This window comes from Dipteris shenzhenensis, chromosome 17 (assembly GCF_047967505.1).
Source record: "Dipteris shenzhenensis isolate YYH24624 ecotype China chromosome 17, Dip_SZ_1.0, whole genome shotgun sequence".
NCBI lineage: Eukaryota > Viridiplantae > Streptophyta > Polypodiopsida > Gleicheniales > Dipteridaceae > Dipteris > Dipteris shenzhenensis.
The window spans coordinates 2,920,402-2,944,514 of record NC_141612.1 but is presented as its reverse complement, the minus strand read 5'-3'; the positions used below and the strand labels follow the sequence as shown (position 1 = coordinate 2,944,514).

General features: G+C 46.9%; 1 protein-coding gene across 1 annotated transcript in view; it reads right to left on the bottom strand.

The window, feature by feature from the left end:
• Positions 1-24,113, bottom strand: part of LOC147891527 (3-hydroxyisobutyryl-CoA hydrolase-like protein 5) — a 106,148-nt gene that overhangs the window by 47,589 nt on the left and 34,446 nt on the right. The window contains exon 8 of the mRNA XM_087388247.1: positions 16,223-16,308. Within this exon, the coding sequence (XP_087244373.1) occupies positions 16,223-16,308 (86 nt within the window). The remainder of the gene's footprint in view (positions 1-16,222; positions 16,309-24,113) is intronic.

Here is a 24,113-nt window from a genome sequence, read left to right as displayed (position 1 = left end):
ACGTGCATGCCAGCACCTCTGGTCTCCTCCTGTTGCAAGTGCCATAGAAAAGGATAGAGCTATCCATGGTAGCCTGCTACGCCCCAAGGTGTAATCCCCATATTCCCTAACTCAATAAAGATACGTGATGACATGAAATGCAGCAACTAGCTGCAAAGGAGGTGACTCAAACTCAGCCTGAATGATCTAGTGAGGAACGGATGGCTTGCCACGAATCATCCGTGATTACATGAGAACCTGTAGCCGCTCCACACGGGCCACTCTGTATCCGACAAGTCTGGCCCCCAACAAGGGCTGCCGTACATCCCCGCTGGGTGAACCAAGGAGTCAAAAAGCAACCCCTTAGTACGTGGATCCTGAAAGTGCGAGCAGAAGCACTGCCTCTCTAGTCTGGCTAATGAAGCATACCCTCTGCTCAAGCGTGCCTGCATCGCGGGTCTCATAGTGAAGCTGGGTCCGGAGAAGATAACCCCAAGATAAGTGTATGATGAAACTATCTCAACAAGTGACCCCTCAAATGTGAACTGCTCCTAACGCATGATGGCTCGAGATGTATTGAAGATCATGACCTTGGTTTTACCCAGGTTGACCTTCAAATCATGAGACTCACAAAAGGACTGTAGTGCGTCTAGGTGTCTCTGGAGCCCCTCTGCTGAGGAAGACAAGAGAGCCATGTCATCTGCGTAGAGCAATATCTGGATCAATGCGTCCACAAGAGAGCAATCTACACCTCCTTGTGTCTGCATCACTGTCTCAAGCTCGTCAATGTAGAGGCCAAACAAGGTAGGCGACAAAGGACACCATTGTTTGACCCCGATGGTGCTCATGATCTCGTCTATCCACCCAGATCCTGCCCGAACTCTGCCTGAAACTCTCTCATAAAGTGCCATGACAACCCAAATGATCACCTGGTCATAACCCAAGTCCTGTAGGCGCCGTACGAGGCGGGCTCTTGGAACCGCGTCAAATGCCTTGCGGAAATCCACAAAGCAACAATAAACCCTCTGCTTCCGTGACCTCGTCTCCTCGATGATACATTTGAGCGTGAGAATGTGGTCCATGGTTCCATGATCATGCCGGAATCCGGCCTGCCGGCTACTCTAAGTCCTCGACACTCTACAAGTCTGCTAACCTCCGAGTCAAGTACTGATGCATAAATCTTGGACATGGCATGTCTAATCATAATGGTCCTGTAGTTCTCCGGGCTCATGGGATCCCCTGCCTTGCAGATGGGTGAGATAGTGTTAATGATCCAAGTGTGTGGAAACCCCAAACAAACAGCTTCATTAAAAAGCTTTGCTAAGATAGGGGCTAGGAGGTTAATCCCATATGCAATGAACTCAGTGCATAACCCCTCATGATCCTTCGCTCGGCCATTATGAAGTTTCATTACGACATCCTTTACCCCTCCTCTAGTGAAGAGGGTGCAGGATGTGGAGCGAGGCATGTGTGAGATTAGGGACTGGCTGATTTGGGATGTCATAAAGTGTGCGTGTATAATGAAACTAGATCTGAGTGTCAATGAGTGGTGGAGGGGACCTTCCTTCTAGAAATCTCCGCCAGAAGTCCTTAGAGTTGTTACTAAACAAAATGTTCAGTAGCTCCTCCTCGTTCCGACGAACAAAGTCTAGTTTCTTCCTCCGTACCAGTCTACGGTATTCGCGTAGCGTATCTGGTGGCTTGGAAGACTGTTTTTGGTTTCGAATCTGAGTTGACGGAGCTAGAACAGAGCCTGGCAAAAGGCAGAACAGCAGCAGGAAGATATGCGCTTGTTTTGGATAGGTTTGGGGGCCAGAAAAGGAAGGGACAGGTTGTGGTTGGGCCAGTGGCAGCTTGCCATGTGGCCATGCAGGTCCTGCATGCCTCAGTATATGTGCCCCCGCAAGGGGGAAATTCACAGACCAGTAGGTCAGTTGGGGGGGGGGGGGGGCTGTTTGGGTCAGCCCAAGTGGGAAGAGGTAAAGAAAAAGGAAGACAAGGTGAAAGACATGAAAGACGAGCCATCTATGCCATCATCGTGATTGTCTTTAAAAATAAGTATTATAAATTTAGTTAACCAACATATCCTAACCGTAGATCATTCCATCTGTGAAAGAAAGAAACAAAGAAAGCAAATCTATTATAGTTTCAGAAGACCAAATGGTCTATGAGATTGAAGAAAACCAATACAATAAAACTAAAGGATGGAGCCACTAAAGCAGGCATCCACATCCAAGGTTGATATCTCGAACCAAAAAAACAACACGCAGAGAGGTACACCGCAATGTCTTTGAGGGAGGGGGTATATAGCATATCATATCAATCCTCAATAGAGCCCTAGAAGATAACTACTGAGGAACCAGACAATCATCTGTCTAGGTGTCAAATCCTTGTATGTGGTCTTAGGGACCATCAATGAAGGATAGAGGAAATAATCTCGGCAGAAAATGGCTCGTGTGAAGGTTAGCATCGCCAATGAATGAAGTCACTGATAGGATGCTGCCAGTGATAAGCCTCATTAGCCACCCGTGACCCTCTCTCCTCCTCTGCGGTCTCCAAGAGATAGCATTCCGCTTGCTTGTAAGCACCACCATCACTCCCACCATCTGTCTCTCCAAGTTAGAAAGTAAGGAGGGGATATCCGTGGTCCTCCCATGTCATCTCCCCAATGACCTCCAGTTAGTGTCTCTGAGTGGAAAAAGTCTATAATCATCCTTTGGGTGATCCCGTATTTGCACTCTACGCAATCCATCTTTGTGTCGATAGGCTTCTTGAATTGTACTCCAATTATAATCATGTAAAGCACACAATGGCAGCCAAGAGTATCTGGGAGTATTTGGCCTCCCTCTATAACAAGACTTGCCTTATGAAGAGGGTCTCTCTTGAGGTTCAGATGAGGATCCAAGCTGGGAAGGAGATATCATCTGGAGATATGGCCATTACTTTGCTTTCTCATCTCACTTCCCACTTTTCTGCTTTTTATACTTCATTGATGAGTACTCTCCCTTGGGAAGAATTGGTGCCTATGGTGCTGAATCAAGAGGAGAAGTTCCTCCCATGGCGGTGGCTTTGATGCTCTGGCAGCTCCGCAGTCGGGCAAGAATGAAGGTCGTCGAACCCCTGATACTAGGATTGAAGCAGAGAAGGAGGCACTTAAGGTGGAGTGATCTTGTAATCACTGTGGCAAGCAAGGCCATTACTAGAGGAAGTGCCCAGGAGGCACTTAAGGTAGAGTGATCTTGTAATCACTGTGGCGAGCAAGGCCATTACCAATTCTTCCACGGGTCCAGGTTCTTCCTCTACTACTATCACTCCCGCTTTTGTGCATATGACTCTCTCGCTTCCTCTGTTGGAGAGGGGATTCTGTCTCTTCAAATTTCCAAACCTCGATCGTTGACAGTGGGGCATCCCGGAATACGAGTCCTTCTCTAGCTACGCTAAAGGATTTTGTGACCTCTGGTGGGGATGTCTGTATCTCACAATAGCTCTGTCATCAAAGTTCATGGTGAAGGCAACCTCGACATCATTCCCAATGGAAAAGGAGGGATGCACTCTTCTCGAGTTCTTTTATTCCCTCTTTTATTGTCTGTTTATGAGACTTGCTGCCTTGGTACCACAATAGTGTTTGATGAACACCTTGTGGAAGTCCGGGATAAAGCTACCGATCAGGTGGTTCAAACTGGTATAATAAGTCATGGCATCTACACTCTGTTCGCGCTTTCTTGATCACGTCTTTTATTCAAGGTGACCTAAGGCACTTTTGCTTTGGTCACTTGAAATTTGATGCACTCTAACGTGCTACTTGTGAACAATTGGGTCCTCGGCTTACCTGATGTGGCTAGTAAGCACGGTCATTGCGGATCATGTATTCAAGGGAAGCAACATCGGCGTGGCCTGCATCAAGCCTGGAAACAGACGCAATAATGGGGCCAGCAGAAGGCTGGCACATGGCGGAGATATGGCACAACAGGTTCAGCCATAGACTAGCTGGTTAGGGCTGGTTGGAGCCAGCCAACCAGGGCAAGCTATGGGCAAACCAAGGGGCTGTGCCCCTGCAAAGTTATGGGCCAATTGGCCCTGGTTTTATGCCCCAGGAGGGTCACGTTAGCCAGGAGGGGGGAAACTGACCGACCAGGTCGGCCAGTCTGTGGCACCTGGGTCGATGGTATTCCCAGCCCTCTAGCCTATAAAAGGAGGGCCTTTGTGCCCTCATAACTCATCTTTGGAGAAGTCTTTTGAGAAGCAGAAAGCAGCAGCACCACGAGCTAGCCTCAACCTAGAGGTGAACCAAGGCAGAAGGGCTGCACACTCATTGGCAGCCCACCTGGGCTGGTTTGTAGACAGCAAGGTAGAGAGATCTTTTGGATGGATAGTCTACATTCGCTCGAGGTGGAGCACGCAGGCTCAAGTCTAGAGATATCCGGCAAATAGTAGAAGTACGTGGTAAGATCAAAGGACCACGCTCTAGTGGGACTTTGGATCTATCTCTCCTTTGTATTGTGTCCATAGCTTTGGACGGAAATATATATTCGTTTGGTAGCTTCTATATCTGGCTGGATCATTGTCTATTGATGAGTCTGCACATCTATTTGATGCACATAAGTTAAAGAAGTTTGAGATTCCACTCCCCACACACACTGTGTGAGCTCCTGGGCTATTGTATCAGTCTTCCACTGTGCGTACCCTCTGTTGGTCGATTTCTAACATACCTAGTGCTGCCACTATGGCTGCCATCATGGCGCCCTAGCTGGGGGCCTTTTATAGCCCCTAGCCCTAGTCGGCTTCCCCCACCTAGCCTAGTCGGCTGTACCAACCAGGCTGGTCGATATATAGGGGTCATCTCCCCCCCATTTTCTTCATCTCAACAGTCAGCAGCCCCCTTCTTTCAATAGAGGTTTTCTCTAGCAGTTGAGGAGTTTTCCCTGAGATCCTTGTGCAAGTCTCTCCTGGCTCTCTTGTTTTCAGTTCTTCCTCTGTGAGTGTTTGATGTTTTCTCTCCATTGTTGGTCAGCACTGCTGCACTTCTCACATCAAGATATCACTAAAGGCTTGCGACGGAAGAGAAGGGTAAGTCAACATCATCTGCATATAGGAGAATTCGAACAAGGGATCCAGCAAAGGGGAACCATGTATCAACTATTGTCACGATGAATGACTCGAGCTCACCAATGTATAGTCCAAACAAGGTCAATGATGAAGGCCGTCCTCCTGCTATGTCTAGCCAGCTGTTGTCCGAGTTCTACTTGATACTTGCTCATAGAGTGTCATGACTACTAAAATAATATCCCGACTTTACCCTAGGTCCTGTACACGTCTGAGTAGTCGAGCCCATGCTATGAAGGAACGGGAAGGTGGAAAGGAGGCAAGGGAGCTAGAAGGAAGGAAGCATAACTTGAAATAGAAATGAACGGAAATAGAAATGGAAAATAACCAAAGGAAATCACTTACATGACCAAAAGCTCCACTTGAGTTGATTGATGTGACAAGTGAAAGTACAACACTCATATTGAGTGGATACACACACTCAAGTACCATATGTATATGGGATAACTCCCAAGATGCCACATGGCGCACACTCACACAAAGACTCATGAATTAGTTCCTAAGTACACACTAGAACACACTCTTTGACTATGATTCTCCAACATCCCCCCTTAAAGTAACGAGTGTGAGACCCATCACGCAAGGAGAAGACCGATCCCCCCTCCACCACAATATTGCAAAGAGGAAGTCCAACTATCCAAACCCTCCCATGTGATAATGACTTCTCAGTCAGCTTGCGACCGGCAGTGAGAACCATCCCTCGTCACCCCCCCTTACTCTGAACTAGGTAGGAGTCTCGCATAGCCATACGAGTAAACACCCAATACAATTATTTTGGGGGACTACCCAGGGCAAAGCACCCTTATTGACTTCAAAGCCACAAAAGCATACATCATTTTAGAGGGACTACTCAAGGCAAAGGACCTTTATTGACTCACATAAGAGAAATCAGAATACATATGGGTCGTCATCCTCAATGAGAGTAACATGGGCAGATAGTGCTTGGTCGATGATTGGAATCTCCTAGAGCGTCTCCTTCAACCAAGTTGGCCTGATGCTGGTCTTGTTCTCTTGCTTTCTTTGTGTAGCAATGTGCTTCAATATGGCCCTTGTGCTTAAAATATCTGCACATGATGTTCTTATGGGCTTTCCATTTGCTGGTGGAGGCAAAAGCCTCTTTAATGCCTGATGTAAGAGCAAAGATTCTTTGTTCCGGCGATCTTTTTCGAGAAGAAGAGTCACCATATCATCAAAGGTTGTCGAGGCAAGCCTAAGTACTCCAAGAGTGTTCTCAAAATGAGAGACTCCTTCCATACTCTTCACGAGGACAGCCATTTTGTCCTCGTTGCCAGGTGAACACTTCAGGTTGGAAAATTGTTAATTGCCAAGTGTGCACTTAATGCATCATTATCCTTCCATTTTTAACTTGTAAAATTGAGTTTGTGATTTTATTACCAAAAATATTATCGAGACGAGCCCAAATCTCCTTGGCCGTCGATTTGAAGTTGATATGATGAATCAAAGAGTCTTCGAGGCAAAGTCCAAAAAGAGCAATGGCTTTTGAGTTTTGTTGCTTCCGTATCTTGAGTTGTTGAAGATCCGTTATTGTGGCATAGTCGCGTTCATCCTCAATCACATCCCATACATTTTCTTTCATGAGGAGAAGTTGCATCTTAGTTTGTCACATAGGGAACCCCTCACCCTTGAACTTTTCGACAATGAGGGATGTGGAAAGAGAACAATGAGGGATGTGGAAAGAGAAATCATGGTGTGGCAGTAGGTGCAAGCAGAAGAGGAGGCAGTTGGGCTGTTACACAGGCAGCTAGCAGCAAGTCGATGATGAGTAGCTCCTCCAAGTTGGCATCTCGATCTTCATTATGAGGCTAGAGAAGAGATTGAGGGAAGGCTTGCCCTTTGGGAGAAGATAGCTTACATTTCTGGGCTACCTCCCTCCTAAGGTTTGCCCAAGGAAGGGAGAGCTAGAAAGAGGGCATGGCTCTGATACCACATGAAGGAACGGGAAGAAGGTGGAAACGAGGCAAAGGAGCTCGAAGGAAGGAAGCATAACTTGACATACAAATGAAAGGAAATGGAAATGGAAAGAAAGGCAAGAACCAAAGGAAATCACTTACATGACCAAAAGCTCTTGAGTTAATTGATGTGACAAGTGAACGTACAACGCTCATATAGATGGACACACTTTTTTTTTTTGGGTGAAATCTTTGATTGATTATATTATATGAGTAGCAACCTCAAAATAAGGTGCTACAATTACATCAACTCAAATTTTCAGTATATGCCAAAAAGACCTCATGATCTATGCAGCGGGTCTGCAAGCAATCAAAGAAAGATTGCTGCAGAGAACACCTAAAAAAGCCAAACAGAGAGAAAGTAGGATCACCAAAGACTTTACAATTCCTATATGTCCATAAGTCCATAGTGCCTAGTAGCGAACCCAAACGAAGGATGGATGAAACCCAAATAGCCAGAAGAACTTCCCAAACGGAACAATGGGAATCTCGCTCACAGGCACTGTCGAAGCAGATCAAAAAACTCACGAGAGCACGGACAATGCCAAAACAAGTGAGACACAGTCTCCGAAGAAGCAGAACATCTGTGGCAAAGTACAGGAGCAATGTGTCGATGAGCTAATAGCTGTCCAGATGGAAACACTCCCAAAAGAAAACCTATTGCCGAAGCGGTACTTTATAGGCCCAAAGTTGCTGTAATCTTTTCCTCCACCACTTGGCTGGGCGATGCATTCGCCAAACAGAATCACCTCTCTCTGAAACCCAAGGTTGAGGCAAAAGGATTTTATACAATGTAGGTACAGTAATCTAAGATAGCCTTAAAGGACGAGAAGAGGACCCTGGAGAAGTCAAAGTCCAATCTTCCAGCCGGGGTCCTGGAGTTCCAAACGAGAAATCAGAACAAAAGGCGAAAGCATAGAAGTAATTTGTTGCCACAAAGGACGATAATGAGAGCCCAATCCATATGTAGTGGCTGCTCGAGAAAAGGGGAGCACAGTACCAGCATCATCTAAAACATCAGCCACCGAGGTGATGCCTTTAAACGAGACAAAGTAGGAACATCGAGGTTCCTGTAAAGCCAAGGGAGGCTGAAAGACTTTCGAGTAGTGAATGCTTTCAGCTCTCAAAGAATTCCCGAGCAAAGATTGCCGTCCATTCCATTCTAGAGGAGAAAGAACATGCTTCCAGTCAAGAAGCAAGTGGGAGACAAAAGGGCAGCCAGGCAAAGTGCCATCAGTGCAGCCAAAAAAGAAATCCTAGTGATCAAAATGCCAATGACCAAACGTAGAAATACTGACATGATGGACACACACACTCAAGTACCATATGTATATGAGATAACTCCCAAGATGCCACATGGCACTCTCTCACACAAAGACTCATGAACTAGTTCCTAGTACAAACTAGAACACACTCTTTGACTATGATTTCTCTAACATGTTGTGTCAATGAGAAAAGCCACAAAGCGATCTTTAACCCTCTGTCTCATGCTATGGCCTCCTCAATCCCTCCTCTTAAAGCGAAGATGTGGTCCAGATTTGTGTGATCTGCTTGAAAGCTTGCTTGTCCAGTGGCTCTAAATCCCTTATGCTCTGCACACTGGCTAACTTGAGTATCAAGCATTGAAGCATAAATCTTAAATATGACTATCCCAATCGTAATGGTCCCATAGTTTTTTGGGCTCATAGGATACCCTGTCTTATGGATCGGGATGATGGCATTAAGGAACCATGTGTCAGGGAATGTAGTGCAAACCACTTCAATACATAGCTTTGACAAGATCGGGGCTGGGATACACAATCCTTACGCAATTTACTCAATACATAGCAGCTCATAATCATCGGCTTGGTCATAGTGTGTCTTCAAAGGTACATATGTAACTTCAGGCCATTGTGTGACTTCACGGTTGCACATTTGATGAAACGAGTAAGAACAAAAGTAGGGCAAGGTGGCTATGAAAGATCTGGAGTTGGTTGGTAAGGAATGTTGTAAAGTGTGCATGCACATGACTGCCAGATAGTGGGGTCAGTGATGGGAAAGGACTGGTGCTTAAGAAACCTCTGCCGAAAATCCTTGCCGTTACGACTAAATATAATGGTTACTAGTTCGTCCTTATTCTAACAAATGAATCCCTCTTCTTCCGATAGATCAAATGGCAATATTCTCGTGTGGTCTCCACCTTGGTCGAAAATGGTGCTTGGTCTCAAATGTGAGTTGCCAACGTATGCCTTACACTCATCATCACACCAATTATTGCATGGAACCAATCCAATAGGTGACAGGTGAGTGGATTTAACAAGGCAGTGTCATCAAGATCCACAAGCAAAGTACTCGGGCTCAGAGGCAATGGATCTCCATGAGAATCTGATGTAAAAATTCAGAATTCTAGAGGGACTGAGGGCTGCTACGGTGGATATGCATAAAGGAGAGGAAGAGTGGGAGGCTGAGAGCGAATCGGAGAATGCCCACAAGTGGGCAGGGAGGTCAGGAAGGTCATGTGACGTGAAGGAATGCACTATGTAAGAGGTAGGGGACTGAGGTAAGTGGGGAGATAACTATAAAACTAGGACTAGATGACCCGCTTAGTGTCTCTGATTGCGGCATGGTATCCCCGGGATTCTGAAGGTGAGAGGCCCAGGTTGTACCATCCTCGTACATTGCTGTATTGTCAGTTTGATGCTGCGTGTCATTTGGAGGATGACCTTTCATGTTCTCTTTGTATTTCTCTTGCTGCCTGATTGATTTGCCCTGCCCATTCTTATCCATTGCCTGTCTTTCCCTTTCTCCTCTCTCTCCAATTGACCATGTGTGGAGGCCTTGTCATATTTCAGAAGCAAAGGGGAAGGAGGACAAGGTACCAAGGGGGGAGACAGGGAGGGAAGCGGTGAAGGGGGGCACGGTTGGGAGGAAGATAAGATTAAAAAAGTGATTGTGCTGTCAGGTTTTGGGCTGTAGGGCTCTCTTCCTCTTCTGTACTTTGATGTGCATGGAGGCTTACCCCACAAGTACACCTGCTGTGCAGAACTGTGCTGAGCTAAACTTTACCCTGTATTAAACATATGATTCTGAGCCTTTTGTTATTCATGACCACAGCTTTTTCTTGGGCACTATTTTGAATACTGTCTTTGACATTTGTGATGCAGCATTACAATTCATATTGAGAGAGATAGGAGGAGACTAGGACATGGAGAGAGAGAGAGAGAGAGAGAGAGAGAGAGAGAGATTAACGTCCACAAAAAGCCTCGCGGGCCTATGGGAAAAAGTGACACCAAAGAGAAAAACTCATACAAGCCACAACAGGCTGAGGCAAAGGGCGCGCTAAGACCCTTTGCTGAGTACTGTGCTGAAATAAAAAGACCTCACTGGCTCAAACAAAAACAAGTACAAAAATAAATAATATATATCATATCATATCATGTGCTATCTGCTATCGGGAGCAGGCTGAGAACTGGAACTGGACTGGAAACTCAGAAACTGAAACCGGGCACTGTGGTGGCTCGTCTATGAGCGGTGAAAATGTCTTGAATCTGAGTCTGTCTGGCTGTCTCATACTGTGGCATCGGAGGGGGGCGTGGTCTCCTCGATCTCTGAACTCGCTGAGCTATGTTCAGAGTGACCCCTCATCTCAGGCGGTCCCCTCTGAGGAAGGCTGTGATAGGGCGAACCTCAATTGAGTGTGCTTTGGGCAGTCTCCATGTCGTGGGTGGCCTCTGCAGTCCTCTCTCGGTAATCCAGGCTGCCTGCATAGCAGCTAGCTCCTCCTCCTCCACCCCACTGTGTCCTGGAGCTGTGACTCGAATGCATAAAAATCTGTGACGTGCTGCTGTCTGTGGTCAGCCTCTGCATCTTGTGGTGTGATCGCCTCCTGCTGCTCTCTGATCTGTCGTAGCAAGGTCTCCCTATGTCGGCACATCTCAAGTAGGTGGAGCCCAATGCAGACCTGGTCATGGAAATGGATCAAGCGTGAGTGGGCTGAAGCCACTCCCGTCCTGATAGAGGCAGCGGTATCGTCCCCGGATCTCGTAGTAGGCTGGGCAGGTGCAAAGAAAGTGTTCCTCTGTCTCAACCACTCCCAGTGTGCATAGCGTGCAGGTCCGCTGCTCTCTAGGTATACGTGTTGCTCTCCCTGTCTCAATCCTCAGCTGATGGGATGAAACTTGCATCTGCCCAATGGTGATCCTCAGCGCATGTGAGACTCTTCTGTCCTCGAGATATAGGGGTCTGACGATGAATCCATCCTCTGAGACATTCAGAAAATTGTCACGGTAGGATTGTGTCTTGGTGGGGAGCTCCTAATCTCCCCCCCAAGCTCGAGACGTATGGAGCTAGAGAAGATCCAACCGTATGATACGGTTAATCTCATCTCGCGGGATCGACTCAGGGGATGCATCCAAACTATACTGAAAGGGGGGGAGCCTGTCCATCTAAATCCCGTGTCTGGCAAGCCATGTGGATATACATGCATACCATGTGTCTGCCCCACTCTCCGCTAGTCGTTTGGATGACTCCACAGCCAGCCTCGGTAGTCTCCAATGGGGTAAGTCCCAAACTCTATGGATGAAAGTCATTGTTTGAAAGATGGCATCAATCTATAGTGGTGTCATGGTGAACTCTGCCTATATTATCTCATGCGGGACTAAGGGCTTGCTCCGAATCATCCTAGATCCCATGGTCACCTGTAACCGCTCAAATGTCTTCCACATTGCTATCGGTAGATCACATCCCTAGAAAGGTGATGCATACATGGCAATCGGCCGCACTAGTGTATCGAAAAGCCAGCACTTCGTCGGTGGATCTTGGAAGTGTGCCTCGAAACATTGCCTCTCCAATCAGGTCAGAGCACCCCGTCCCCGTGTGAGTCATGCCTGGGCTGCATGTGTCATAGTGAAAAGGGGTCCTGTGAAGACTGCTCCCAAATATGTGTATGACTGCTGCACTATCTCCACTGGCTCGGTTCGATAAGTGAAATTGAGTCGTCGGATAACCTTGGTCTTCCCAAGGTTGATTGTCAGGTCTCTCTCTCTACAGAACGCCTCTAGGGCCTCCAAAGTGTCTCTGCAGCCCCTCCGCTAAGGATGAGATGAGGACTATGTCATCAGCGTATAGCGATATCTATATCAGGGGATCGGCCAGTGGTGATCCTTCGCCCCCTAGGCGGTCTATGAAAGAGGTGATCTCATCAATGTACAGCCCAAAGAGAGTCGGTGAGAGGGGACATCCCTACTTCACTCCAATCGTACTCTCAACCCAATCCGATAGGGCTCCTGAGACACGAACTTGGCCTCTGACTGACTCATATAGGCTCATCAACCCCCATATCAGTGTCTCTGGAATCTGCAACTCCTGTAACCTCCTAATCATGCGGGATCGTGGGACAGTGTCAAAAGCCTTCCGAAAGTCTACAAAGCATGTGTAGACTTTCTGGTGTGTAGACCTCGCCTCCTCAATGATAGCCCTCAAAGTGAAGATGTGATCTAGGGTAGAGTGTTGTCTCTGGAATCCTGCCTGTCCTAGTGCCCGCTACCCCTGAGCCTCTGTATGATTGCAGAGTTCCCTCTCTAGAACTAATCCATAAATCTTGGCTAGAATGTGGCCATTCATAAGGGTCCCCGATAGTTCCCCGTCTCCATAGGGTCTCCGGCTTTTTGTATCAGTATAACAGTGGTGATACTCCAAGAAGGTGGAAATCCGTGACAAAAAGCCCAGTTGAACATCTATGCTAGGATCGGGGCTAGGACCTCCTGTCCATGTGCAAAGTGCTCAGTCTGGAGGCCCTCGTGGTCTTGCGCTCTCCGATTGTGTAGACGACGGAGTGCAGCCCGTACATTTTGTGTGGTGAGCAGATGACAAGTGGTGGGCCTAGGCGTGGTGGGCCTAGGCGTGAAGGACATATCCGACGGTGTGTGCATCTGGGCATCATAGAGGGAACATGCATACGTGTGCCACACATCTAGGTCAGAAATGGGGATAGGTGGCTTCCCCTCTGATAGAAATCCCCATCGAGTGGTCGGGTCTCCTCCTTGGAACGATCTGACAATCTCATCCATCCTGTGTGTGAGGAAAGCCCGTCTCTTACGGCGTGTCAGTCATCGATAGATCCTCTGTGCTTCAAGTAGTCAGATGACTCAAAGTCTGCTGTGTGAAGTGGGCTCTCGCCTCTCTGCACTCGTGGTCAACCAAGGGTCCTGAGGCATCTTCCCATCTCTGGCCCGCCTAGATCGAGTCGTGGGAAAAGATTTGATACCAGCATCCTGTACCACTAAGACAAGGGTGTCGGAGGCGCTGGTGAGGTCTATGTCATCTCCAAGTATAGCTGGGATCTCCCTAGCTAGATGGCTCATGTATATTGAGTCAAGAGCACAGTCAAAGTGGATCTAAGTGCGTGGGGACGTGGGGGGAACTCTCCCTGTGGTTGGCGTGGTGGTGGCGATATGGAAGGTCAAGTATGAGTGATCAGCTCCGAGTGGGAGGGGGGGGGGGGTATGGCGAAGTCGTGTATCCGTGAGATAAAGTCTAGTGGGCCTAGTAGATAGTCCACAATACTAGATCCACCACCATGTGGAAAGCAAGTGAGTCTTTTAGAAGATGGCCATTTGTGAAGGCCATTAAATATGATCACGTCGTGGATTGCCCCCAGCTCAAGCAGATGTCGTCCATACCTTGTCACCTGTGGGGTATCTGCAGAATGCCTTAATATCCCAAGCTCAGCTGCATCTAGTTCTGGGACCATGTGTGGGTCTCTATCATAATCTGAGAAGTCAAGTAGGCCCACCTGTCTATTTCCTGTCCGTGCATTGAAGTCCCCCAGTAGAAGAGTGTCTCCTTGTCTAGAAAACTCCGTGATGTCATCATGGATCGTCTCATATGGATTGTGTCCATCTGTAGTGATCTCTCGTGCATAGGATGATGTGTCTAGAGGAAAGTAGCATACTGCAATGAAGATAGGCCAAGCATCTAGGCCTAGCTGAACTCGTATCCACATGTGTTGTGCATGCTCCTCTCTCCGAACCATCGATATGAGTGGTCTCAATTGTGATCTAAAAAGGTCAGCCACTCCACCGGAACCACGAACTCCGCTATCTCTTCTCAACTCTCTTCTTTGAGCTGATTCCCATGTGTATCCAGTCACTGTGGGCAGCCCTTGCTCTGGACTCTCGTGTGTTTTGGTGTTAAAAATCATATCTCTATCATTATATGTCTCTAGGAAGCCCCCTGGGTCAGACCATAATGTGCCATTACAATTCCATACTGCTATTTTCAATCCGGTATGTGCACACATCCTATGAGCTTGACACCGTCACAATTCTCCCTCTTCCTTCTCTTCCTTCTCTTCTTTATCCTCCTTATCTCCTCTTTCTCGAATAATCACCCTACCATCCCTATATACAGCCCATTTCCCTGCTTCCCTTGCTGCCATTATTTTTATCATACCTTCCCTGCGATGTTCCTGTTGTAAGATTGTGAGGTCGTCATACAGGTGGATCCTTGTTTCCTTCAAAGTCGCCCTCGTGCTCATGAGGGTCTTCTTGTCCATGGCTGTCCGCAATTTCAGCACTAGTGGCTTTGAGTAAGCCTCAGGTTTACCCACCCTCCAGGCTGTCTCACAAGTGAGATTGACTCCCATTTTGGTGAATAGTATTTTGGCATCTCCCATCGGAGTGTCTCCCATCGGAAGCCCCCTCACTAAGGCATTTTATGCTTTGCTGGTCCTCCTTTTTTCCTCCTCAAGTGCTTCGGAGATAAATTCTTTTTTGGGGGCTGTTGTGCGCTTTTTGACCACATCCTTCCGATTCCAACATCTTAGCTTCCCCTTTGCTGATTTGTTGTTTAAGCTCAGCATGTGTGCCTTGCATTGTTTCCTGCATGGTGGCAATGTCCTTCCTGAGAGTGGCATTTTCTGTTTTCAGCTCCTCCATTGCTTTGCAATTTCCTTCCGGGGGTGCTTTCATGTCCTTTATTTGCTGCAATTCAATCTCCAAAGCATGTACCCTGTCCTGGAGCTTGTTTTTCTCGCATATCCATTCACCCTTTTCATTCTCCCATTCCTCCTTTTTGCCCCTTTCTTTCCTCCATTCCTCCTGCATTTTCCCTCCATGCTTTTTCACTTCAGCTAGTGTTTTATCTACATGTGCCTTCTCTGCAAGGAGGGCCACATTAGTAGATTCCAAGCTATCGATTCTTTCAATCAATGCAAGGCATATCTTTTGGAGGCTGGTGAGGACATTGGACGTAATGTTTGGAGTGGTCCCTGCTGTGTAAGCTGTCATGGCATTTTCAAGTGCTTGTTTCCCCCAAATGTCCTCTACACATGCTCATGTAAGCATTGTGCAATGTAAGTATCTGCCCTTGTTTATTTGCTGAACTGGAAAATGCAGTAATAGAGAGAATCTTCACATGTTTTCTCTGCTTCTGCACTTTTCTGTCAAGTTGGAGCCAATCCAGTGGGAGCCCGTGTGACCGCAGCAAGGGAGCCCTGATGTGCTGATGTGGAACTGCCACATGTCAGCACTGACATGGCAGGCATGTGTTGTGCCACGTGTCAACAGTGACGTGGCAAGCATGCGTTATGCCACGTGCTGCTGGCGTGGCTTGTGGCAAGCATTAGGGAGATGGCACAGCCAAGAAGTCCGTGTGCAAGCAGGGAGCTGCGAGAGTGCTGGGTGTCGTCGGCACTTGCAAAAGAAGGGCCCTTGTGCCCCTTCGTGTTCTTTGGTCACAGCAGCAAGAAGTCTCGTGGAGATGGTGCAGCCAAGAAGCCCCGTGTGCTAGTAGGGAGCTACGAGAGGGTCCGTGTGCCTTGGGTGCCGTCAGCAGCAGCGAGGAGTGCCCTCCATGTGCCCCCAATTTGTGGAGCGATGGAGCGTGGAACTATGGAGCATGGAGAGAGAGGGAGGACGGGGCTGACGGGAGCTACGACGAGAGGGTTACGGGAGTGACGGGCTGGAGCTACGAACTGCCTATGGCAGCATAGCATGACGGACCTATGACGGACCAGAGAGAGTCCACAAAATACACATGGTGTCATGCCACCAAACATTAAGCATTTCAGAGTTTTAAGTGCAGTTATAAACTTTGAAATGATATGCAATATTGGAGAACAAACTTGGTTGATCTCATCAAGCTTCCCAAAAAATAATTGACTTGTGGTAAAAAAACGTATAACTACAAACCTCTGAGTGTACAAAGTGGGTTGCAAGGCCACAATGGAGCATGTCAGCTCCGTCAATACGTGCACCAGTCAATGCCATATAGTCTCCTATATATATTCAGAGAAATTTAACTACAATTAATTGCATGAAGTAAGAGGAATGTTTAGCATCTAGATTTAATAACTAGCATAATGCACGTATGTGACTATGCAATGCTTGCTAGTTCCATAGAGAGTGCACAAAGACAAATGAATAAGCGATACCTAAAAGTACCTAAAGGTTTATGCTCAATTCATGATAGTAAACAAGTACATAGTATTGCACAATCTATCAAAGAGAGCATCTCATAATTTTCCATCAATTACTTTTGAGGCTTAAGATCTAGTATAAAGAGTCAAAGTTAATGTTCATTAATCTCACATTGTTATTCCTGCACTAAAAAGGATATTGAGAGGTAAGGTGAAATACTCATCAAGAGAAGAAGCTTCGTTTGAAGGATGGAATACTAAGTTTGTTCACAAGCACGTGCTGATGAAAAAGCCTCTTAAAAATCAATTGACATTGGAAAGACTAGTGTCAACAAGTGATTCTTTTGATTTAACTACACTAGAGAAGATGTAAAGGATCATATGTGGTGTTTGTAAGATGATGCAAAAATCTATCTCATATAGATTGGTTGAGTGAAACACACAGTCCACCTACCGAAAATCGCCAAATGAGACATGGTAATTACTCTCTTTAAAATGGAATACTTAAGCCGGATTCACCTCCGTGATCTCTATATCCTGTAGGCCATATCAAGGGTGACACCTAAGGTCTAACGGTCTCCTTTGAGTAGAGCAACGATCGGCTGGACCTCTATTGTGAGTGCTCTAGTCGTCCTTTGTGTCAATGGCTCCACCGCTCTACGCCATCTCTTCCCGCTGATCCATGCTGCCCTCATGTCAGTTGTCTCCTCCTCCTCTATCCCAGTGTGTCCTAGGGCTAATTTGAAGGCATAGAAGTCGGTGACGTGTCTTTGTGATCTATCAATCTCCTGAAGTATTGTCACCTCCTATTGTCTGATCTGCTGTAGTAGGGTCTCTCTATGTTGCTATATATCCATTAAAAAGAGGCGGACACAGACATGGTTATAGAAGTGGATCAACCGGGAGAGTACCCCTCTTAAAAGAAGCACTGGTACCATCTTAGATCTCATAGTAAGCAGGGTAGGTGTATAGAAAGTGCTCCTCTATCTCCACCTCTGCTACTGTGCATGGTCTGCAAATCCGGTTGATCTCATCTCATGGGATCAACTTGGGTGGTGCATCTATGTTGTACTGAAAGGGGGGGAGCCGGTCTATATAAATACCATGACTGGAAAGCCATGTGGATATGCATGCATACAATAGTCATCCGAATGACACTAGTGCCAACCTTGGTAGTCTCCAATGGGATAAGGCCCAAACTCTGTGGAGGAATGTCACTATCTGAAAAATGGCATCAACTTGAAGTGGTGTCATGGCAAACTCTGCCTGTATATCTGATGGGGGATAGGGGGCTTACTCTGACGAATCATCCTAGACTCCACAATCACCTGTAGCCACTAAAATCTCCTCCACTTTGTCGCCAAGAGGTCACATCTCCAAAAAGGTGTTGCATACATGGCAATCGACTTCACCAGGGTATCAAAAAGCTAGCACTTTGTTGCTGGATCCTGAAAGTGCACCTTGAAGCACTACCTCTCTAGTCAGGCTAAGGCTCCCTATCCTCATATAGGCTGTGCCCTACCTGCATGTGTCATCATGAAACCTGGTCCTGTGAAGACTGCCACAAGTACATGTAAGACTGTACTGTATTAATTGGCAACAGTGCACCCCTGCACTTGGGTGCAAAGTGACACACTCGCTACATCGACAAGTGTGTAATAGTTCCCTAATAGGAGATTTTGTTGTATGATGTGACCCCTTTGTGAGCCCTTGCCCAGAGACAGTCAAGCACAAGCTACATAGTCAGTCTCTCAGCCTTAAGTCAAGTCAGAAGATTAATTCTTGTTCACTGGTACCCACTGGAGAACAGTAGGTTAGTGTTTCCATCTTTGGTTTAGTGATAGGTCTAGGTCCAGCCTAGGATAGGAGCCCTTCTAGGCCCCCTCAGGGCTGGAACATATGAGAGGGAATGGACTGGGGGAGGGCTGCTTATATAGGCTGCCCTGCAACCCACCCAAGGTGGGATTTTATGGGGAAAAGGGCTGCAAAGCCAGCCCTAAACAGCCGACTAGAAGTCAGCCTGTTTAGGGCAGGTTGTCTCAGCCCCAAACCCCTATTTAAGGGGGAGCCCCTTGCCTCCTTCCTCATTCAGTTCCCTCAGAACTTCAGCCTCCTACAGCTCCTCCTCAGCCCCCTCAAAACAGCCTGACACGCATCCCCAGTAGCCCTTTGACCAGCCTCAGCCTTTGGCATCAGTTCAGCCCTCTCGGAAGGTGTTCACGCAGTGCATCACACGGGGAGTCGGGACAGCGAATGAAGTAAGGTTTGGGGTTTGTTTCAGCAGCTCTTTTCAGTTATCTTTTACAGTTTTACACAGCTCACTCTCGGCTCTATACTTCAGTCATCTCTCAGCTCCTTTTTAGGATCTATTACTCCTACATTTCACTCTCTCACTCATGCAGTAACCCTGCATTCCAGTGGACAGCACAAGCCTCTCCCTTGCCTTGCAGAAGCGTCCTACATCATCAGTGTGGACAGCATCAAGGTCGCGGTATTGGTTGGCGTTGCCTCTTAGGTCTTTGGGTCTGCTATACATGTGCACACTGAGCTCTTTAGAAATACGTTTCCATGCTCTCTCGAAGAGTGTTCTTTGTATTTCTCAATTCTCCAAGTATAAAGCAAATTCTCCCCTGATTGGGGGAGGCGGACCTCAGTGGTACAGGGACCCAATCAGTTGTTGACTCTACTCTCTCTCTACCCTCATCTCCTTTCTCTCTCTATGGTGGATTACGCTAATTCCTCGCTAAAGGTTCAAAGAAGGTCTTGCTGCAAATTACACGATCAGATTACCGTTGCATGTTACATTGGTATCAGAGCTTTGGTCTGTATCCAGCTTGACTACTGCAAGTGTATGGTTGTGTTGAGATCCAGAAAGGACACAAAATCAAGCGCCATGGAAGGGTCAGGAAAAGGAGTCACCCTTGAAAACTTTGAAGAGGAGAAAGACTACCAACAAGATCCGCTTCCACCAACTGCTCAAGAAGTGATGGCGAACCTTCTAGAGCAGAATCGGGTCCTCCTACAGCAACTCGAAGAACATTCATCCCAGCTAGAAGAAAGCAAAAGACAGTTGGACTAGACAAAACAACGTCTAGAGGAAAAAGAAGCAAAAAAGCCGCCGGAATAAAGAGAAACCACAAATTTTGAAAAACTGATATTATTGATGCGTGAGGAATGCAAAAATGAGGCACTGTGACACGCAGAGCTCGCCCAGGCAGAGAGGCAACAAAAGCTAGACCGAGAGGCGATGCTTCTCCACCAACACAAACAGATGTTAGCCGCTATGCATGCAAGTTTGAGTGCAACAGCCGTCACCACCACAACTTCGTCATCATTGACAAAGGTAACACCACTCACTCAGTCCACTCCAAATTTTGTTAAGTATGATGGTACGTGTGACCATTCAGCAATTTTGCAGTTTATACATCAGTTTGTAGCTCATTTTCCGTTAGCGCGGATTCAAGATGAGCAAGATAAAGTCCACCTTGCAGCCCCTCATCTTACGGGTGAGGCGGTGACCTGGTGGCAACATTGGGCTAGTAAGCATACTGACCCAACAACTTTAAGACGAATTTCGTTTAGGCAACATTTGTGGCCAACCTCATAGCCCATTTTCTCCCACCCCAACATATGCTTAACTTGGAGGATGAGTTTTCTAGTCTCTCCCATAATGATTTGCCTGTGTTGACATATAGTAACAAGGTCATCACGCTGGCACAGCAGTTGGGCATGATGGAGAGCGCCAAGATGAAGTAATTCATTTGAGAATTAGATACCAACATCCGTTATACCATTCAGAACTTCGACTCGCCGGATTACGAGCGGGTGTTGACTCTCGCACAGAATCAGAAGATGATGTTAAATGGGGGAAAGCCCAAGCAGGTCCAGAAAGATTCCAAAGCCCCACAACAGTCAAACAACACAACGGGTAAGGATCAGAAGAAGCACAACTAGTTCCAAAAGAAAGACGGCCACGCTTCTAGTCAAAAGGAGTCCAAGCCAAAGCTGATTCCGGATGAGAAGGCTAAAGCGGGTATTACGGGAGGCTATCTACAACCCGATGAGCACAAGCAGTACCACCAAGACCATCGTTGCTTTCATTGCCACCACATTGCTGGGCATGGCAAGAAGGATTGTCCAAAGTGGCTTACCAAGAAGGCTCCGAAAGTGCCTACTTCGTCCAGCTCGCCAATGTATTGGCTCTTCTAGTCCCGCCTCCATTCTCAGCTACGAATGCCGTCTTCCCTGTTTTAAATGCCATTCCCACAGTGGTCTTTCAAGGTAAGAAGAAGGGCGACGTCTCAAATAAAAAAAAGGTGCTCATTCGAGCATACGGCACAGTTAATGGGCAAGAGTTTTTTATCTTGTTCGATATGGGGAGTTTAGAAGATGCCATCTCCCCTCAGCTTGCCAAGACAATGGGGTGCACCTTGGTGTCTCACGAGCTTGCAGTGGAAGGGTTCACGCCCAGCTTGCGCATACACATCACGCATAAGGCTATCCATTTCACTTTTTTAGTTTAGAAGACCATGTTTACGTGGGATTTTTTTTTTACTCCTTTGATGGGGTGCAACATTATCCTTGGGATTCAGTGGTTCTGTGAGCATGTACTGACGCCTGATTGGCAACTGGACACCTTCACTATTGTGGAAGGTTTACCTAAGCCCACTGTGATATGCGGTGATCAGAGCATACCAAGGATTCCGTTAATCTCACATATTCAAGCAAGTCGCACCGCCCACAAGGGTGCCATGTGTGCACTTGTCTACGTCCAAGGCCAAATCACTGCAGTTCAAGCCGCTCCTCTGATGGGCCAAGCAATGGTGGATCTACTCCAAGAGGTCCAAGACATCATGCTCCGGGATCATTTGCCACCCCAGCTTCCTCCCAACCAACCAGAAGACCATCACATTGATCTACTTCCGAACTCGACACCTCCAAGTAACTTTTCGTATCGACTTTCCAAGTCTATGGAGGGAGAGTTAGAGCAGCAATTGTCTCAATTACTGCGCGCAAGGCTTATTAGACCTTCTTCTTCGTGTTTTGTTACACCCATTCTATTTGTAGCAAAGTAGGATAAGTCCGCACGACTATGTGTCGACTACAAAGCACTCAACAAGCTTATAGTAAGCAACAAGTTTCCTATGCCCCGCATCGAGTACATCTTGGAACAACTCAATGGTGCAAAATTTTTCTCAAAGATTGACCTCAAGAGTGGCTACCATCAAGTCTAGATTTTTGAAGCTGACATCCCAAAGACAGCTTTCCGAACAGAGCAAGCTCATTACGTCGTCATGCCCTTTGGTCTGAAGAATGCACCACCAACATTCAGCAAGATGATATCACGGGTATTTTCAAAGTATATTGGGAAGTGCATGTTCATCTTTCTTGATGATATCCTTATCTTTTCCGCTACAACCGATCAGCATATTAAGGATGTATGATGTGCCCTACAGTTATTACCTAATAACTAGCTATACCTCAACACAAAGAAAAGTGAATTCGGCTTGTTGGAAATTCAATATTTAGGCTACATCATTAGTGCTCAAGGGATTCAATAGGACCCAGAGAAGATTCAAGCTATCACAAGTTGGACTGTTCCCACGACGGCTCAAGAGATCTGATCCTTTGTGGGTTTGTGTCAAGCATACAGCTCGCACATGGATGGTTTCTTGACACACACAACGCCTCTTACAGATTTACTCAAGGGGGTAAATACACGTAGACAAAAACTTCAAGTCACAAGCAAAGATTTGTAGGCCTTCCATGACTTGCAATAGCTGGCCACGACAGCACCAGTTATGAAGATCGCCCCTTGGGATGATCCATTTTTGGTAATCACAGATGCTAGCAATGTCGCCATCGAGGCAGTTTTACAGCAAGAAGAGAGGCCCGTGGCATATTACAGCAGAAAGCTTAACAATGCCGAAAATAACTATTCAATTTATAATAGAGAGCCCCTCGGTATCATCAAAGCATTAAAACATTGGAAGTCTTTCCTATACGGACAAACTTTCACGGTTAAGACAGATCACCAAGCCCTTAAGTGGCTTCACACAATGCCTAGTTCACAATGTAGCTATTGACAGCAACGGTGGAGCCACATATTCCAGCAGTTTGGGAGAATGATGGAGTACGTTCCCGGCAAAAACAACCCCATTGCCGACGCTCTCAGTCGGAAAGGTTCCATCCAAACCATTGAGCACGTCACTGTGCTCGAAATCAAAGGAAAGGATCTTGATAGCATGAAGGCACAGTACACGAAGTCAGCAGAGTTTGGCACGCAGTTCCAGTTAGCCACGACGCTTGCTCTAGGCCATTACTCATTAGAAGACGGTTGGCTTTTCTATAAGAAAAAATTATGTGTACTCAAAGACAAACGGCGATTGCTTCTTCATGATGCCCATGACGCCCTTACTGGTGGTCACAGAGGTATCAACGGGACTTTGGAAAAGTTAGAGCACTATTTCTATTGGCCAAAGATGTGGAAGGACGTATACGGTTATGTTCAAAATTGTCAAATATGCCAAAAGGTCAAGGCTTCCCACAAGAAAGCGGCAAGCTTACTTATGCCATTACCAAACCCCGAGGGTCCTTTTCAAGACATAGGTATGGATTCCGGCCACGTCCAGCATCTGCAAGTACACGTAATACTCAATGTCTTACTATTGTTTGTTGCTTTAGTAAATATTGTATGCTTATTAACTGCAAACAAACGGCCATCGTAGCTCATTTGTTTATCAAGTATTGGTAACCCATTGGAGGGTTGCCAAAGACCATCACATCCGACACGGACTCCAAGTTTACGTCTAACTTTTGGCGAGCCTTGTTTGATAATTTTTGTACTAAGCTGTAGATGTCCAGCGCTTTCCATCTGCAATCGAACGGTGAGACGGAAAAGTATAATGGTATGGTGTTTGATATTTTGAAATCGCATTGTCATGATGCTCAGGGAAAGTGGGAGCAATTTCTTCCGCTTGTGCACGCCATTCTGAACGATACCTATTCTTCGAGTATTGGTCGCACACCTTATGAAGCGTCGTTTGGACGGCGGTTTACATCACTCACCCAGATGATGTCTCCATCTCTTGAAGCCAACAAAACCAATGAATCAATGGCAGAGATTATGGAGTCCGTGAAAAGCCGCGTCGCCAAAACTCAAGCATCGTATACGTGCCAAGCTAACAAATCCATATGAGATGTGCAGTATAAAGAGGATCAATGGGTGTATATACGCATTATCAAGCAAAGATTTAAGCAGGCGGGCAAGCGATGCCCTAAGGTGTCCTTCAGGAGCTTTGGACCATTCCCTATTATTCAAAAGATCAACAATGTCTCAATGAGGTTATGCCTTCCAGACAGTTGGACTATGCTGGTTGAAGCCATATTTTGGACCTCCTCTTTCAAAGATTTCCCATGAGTAACAACATGAAGTTCTTGATGAAGGAGAGCTGTTGCTCCTCCTCAACTCCCTAGCTGCCCCCTCTCCTCCCCTCCCTGCCTCACCTCTCCCTCCTCCCTCAACCTCTCCTTGCCTCCCTCCCTCAGCCCCTTCCCCTGCTCCCTCAGCCCTCTCCCCCGCCCTCTACCCCCGCACTTTCCCCCCGCTCTCTCAGCCCTCTCCCCTGCCCTTTACCCCTGCTCCCTCAGCCCTCTCCCCCGCC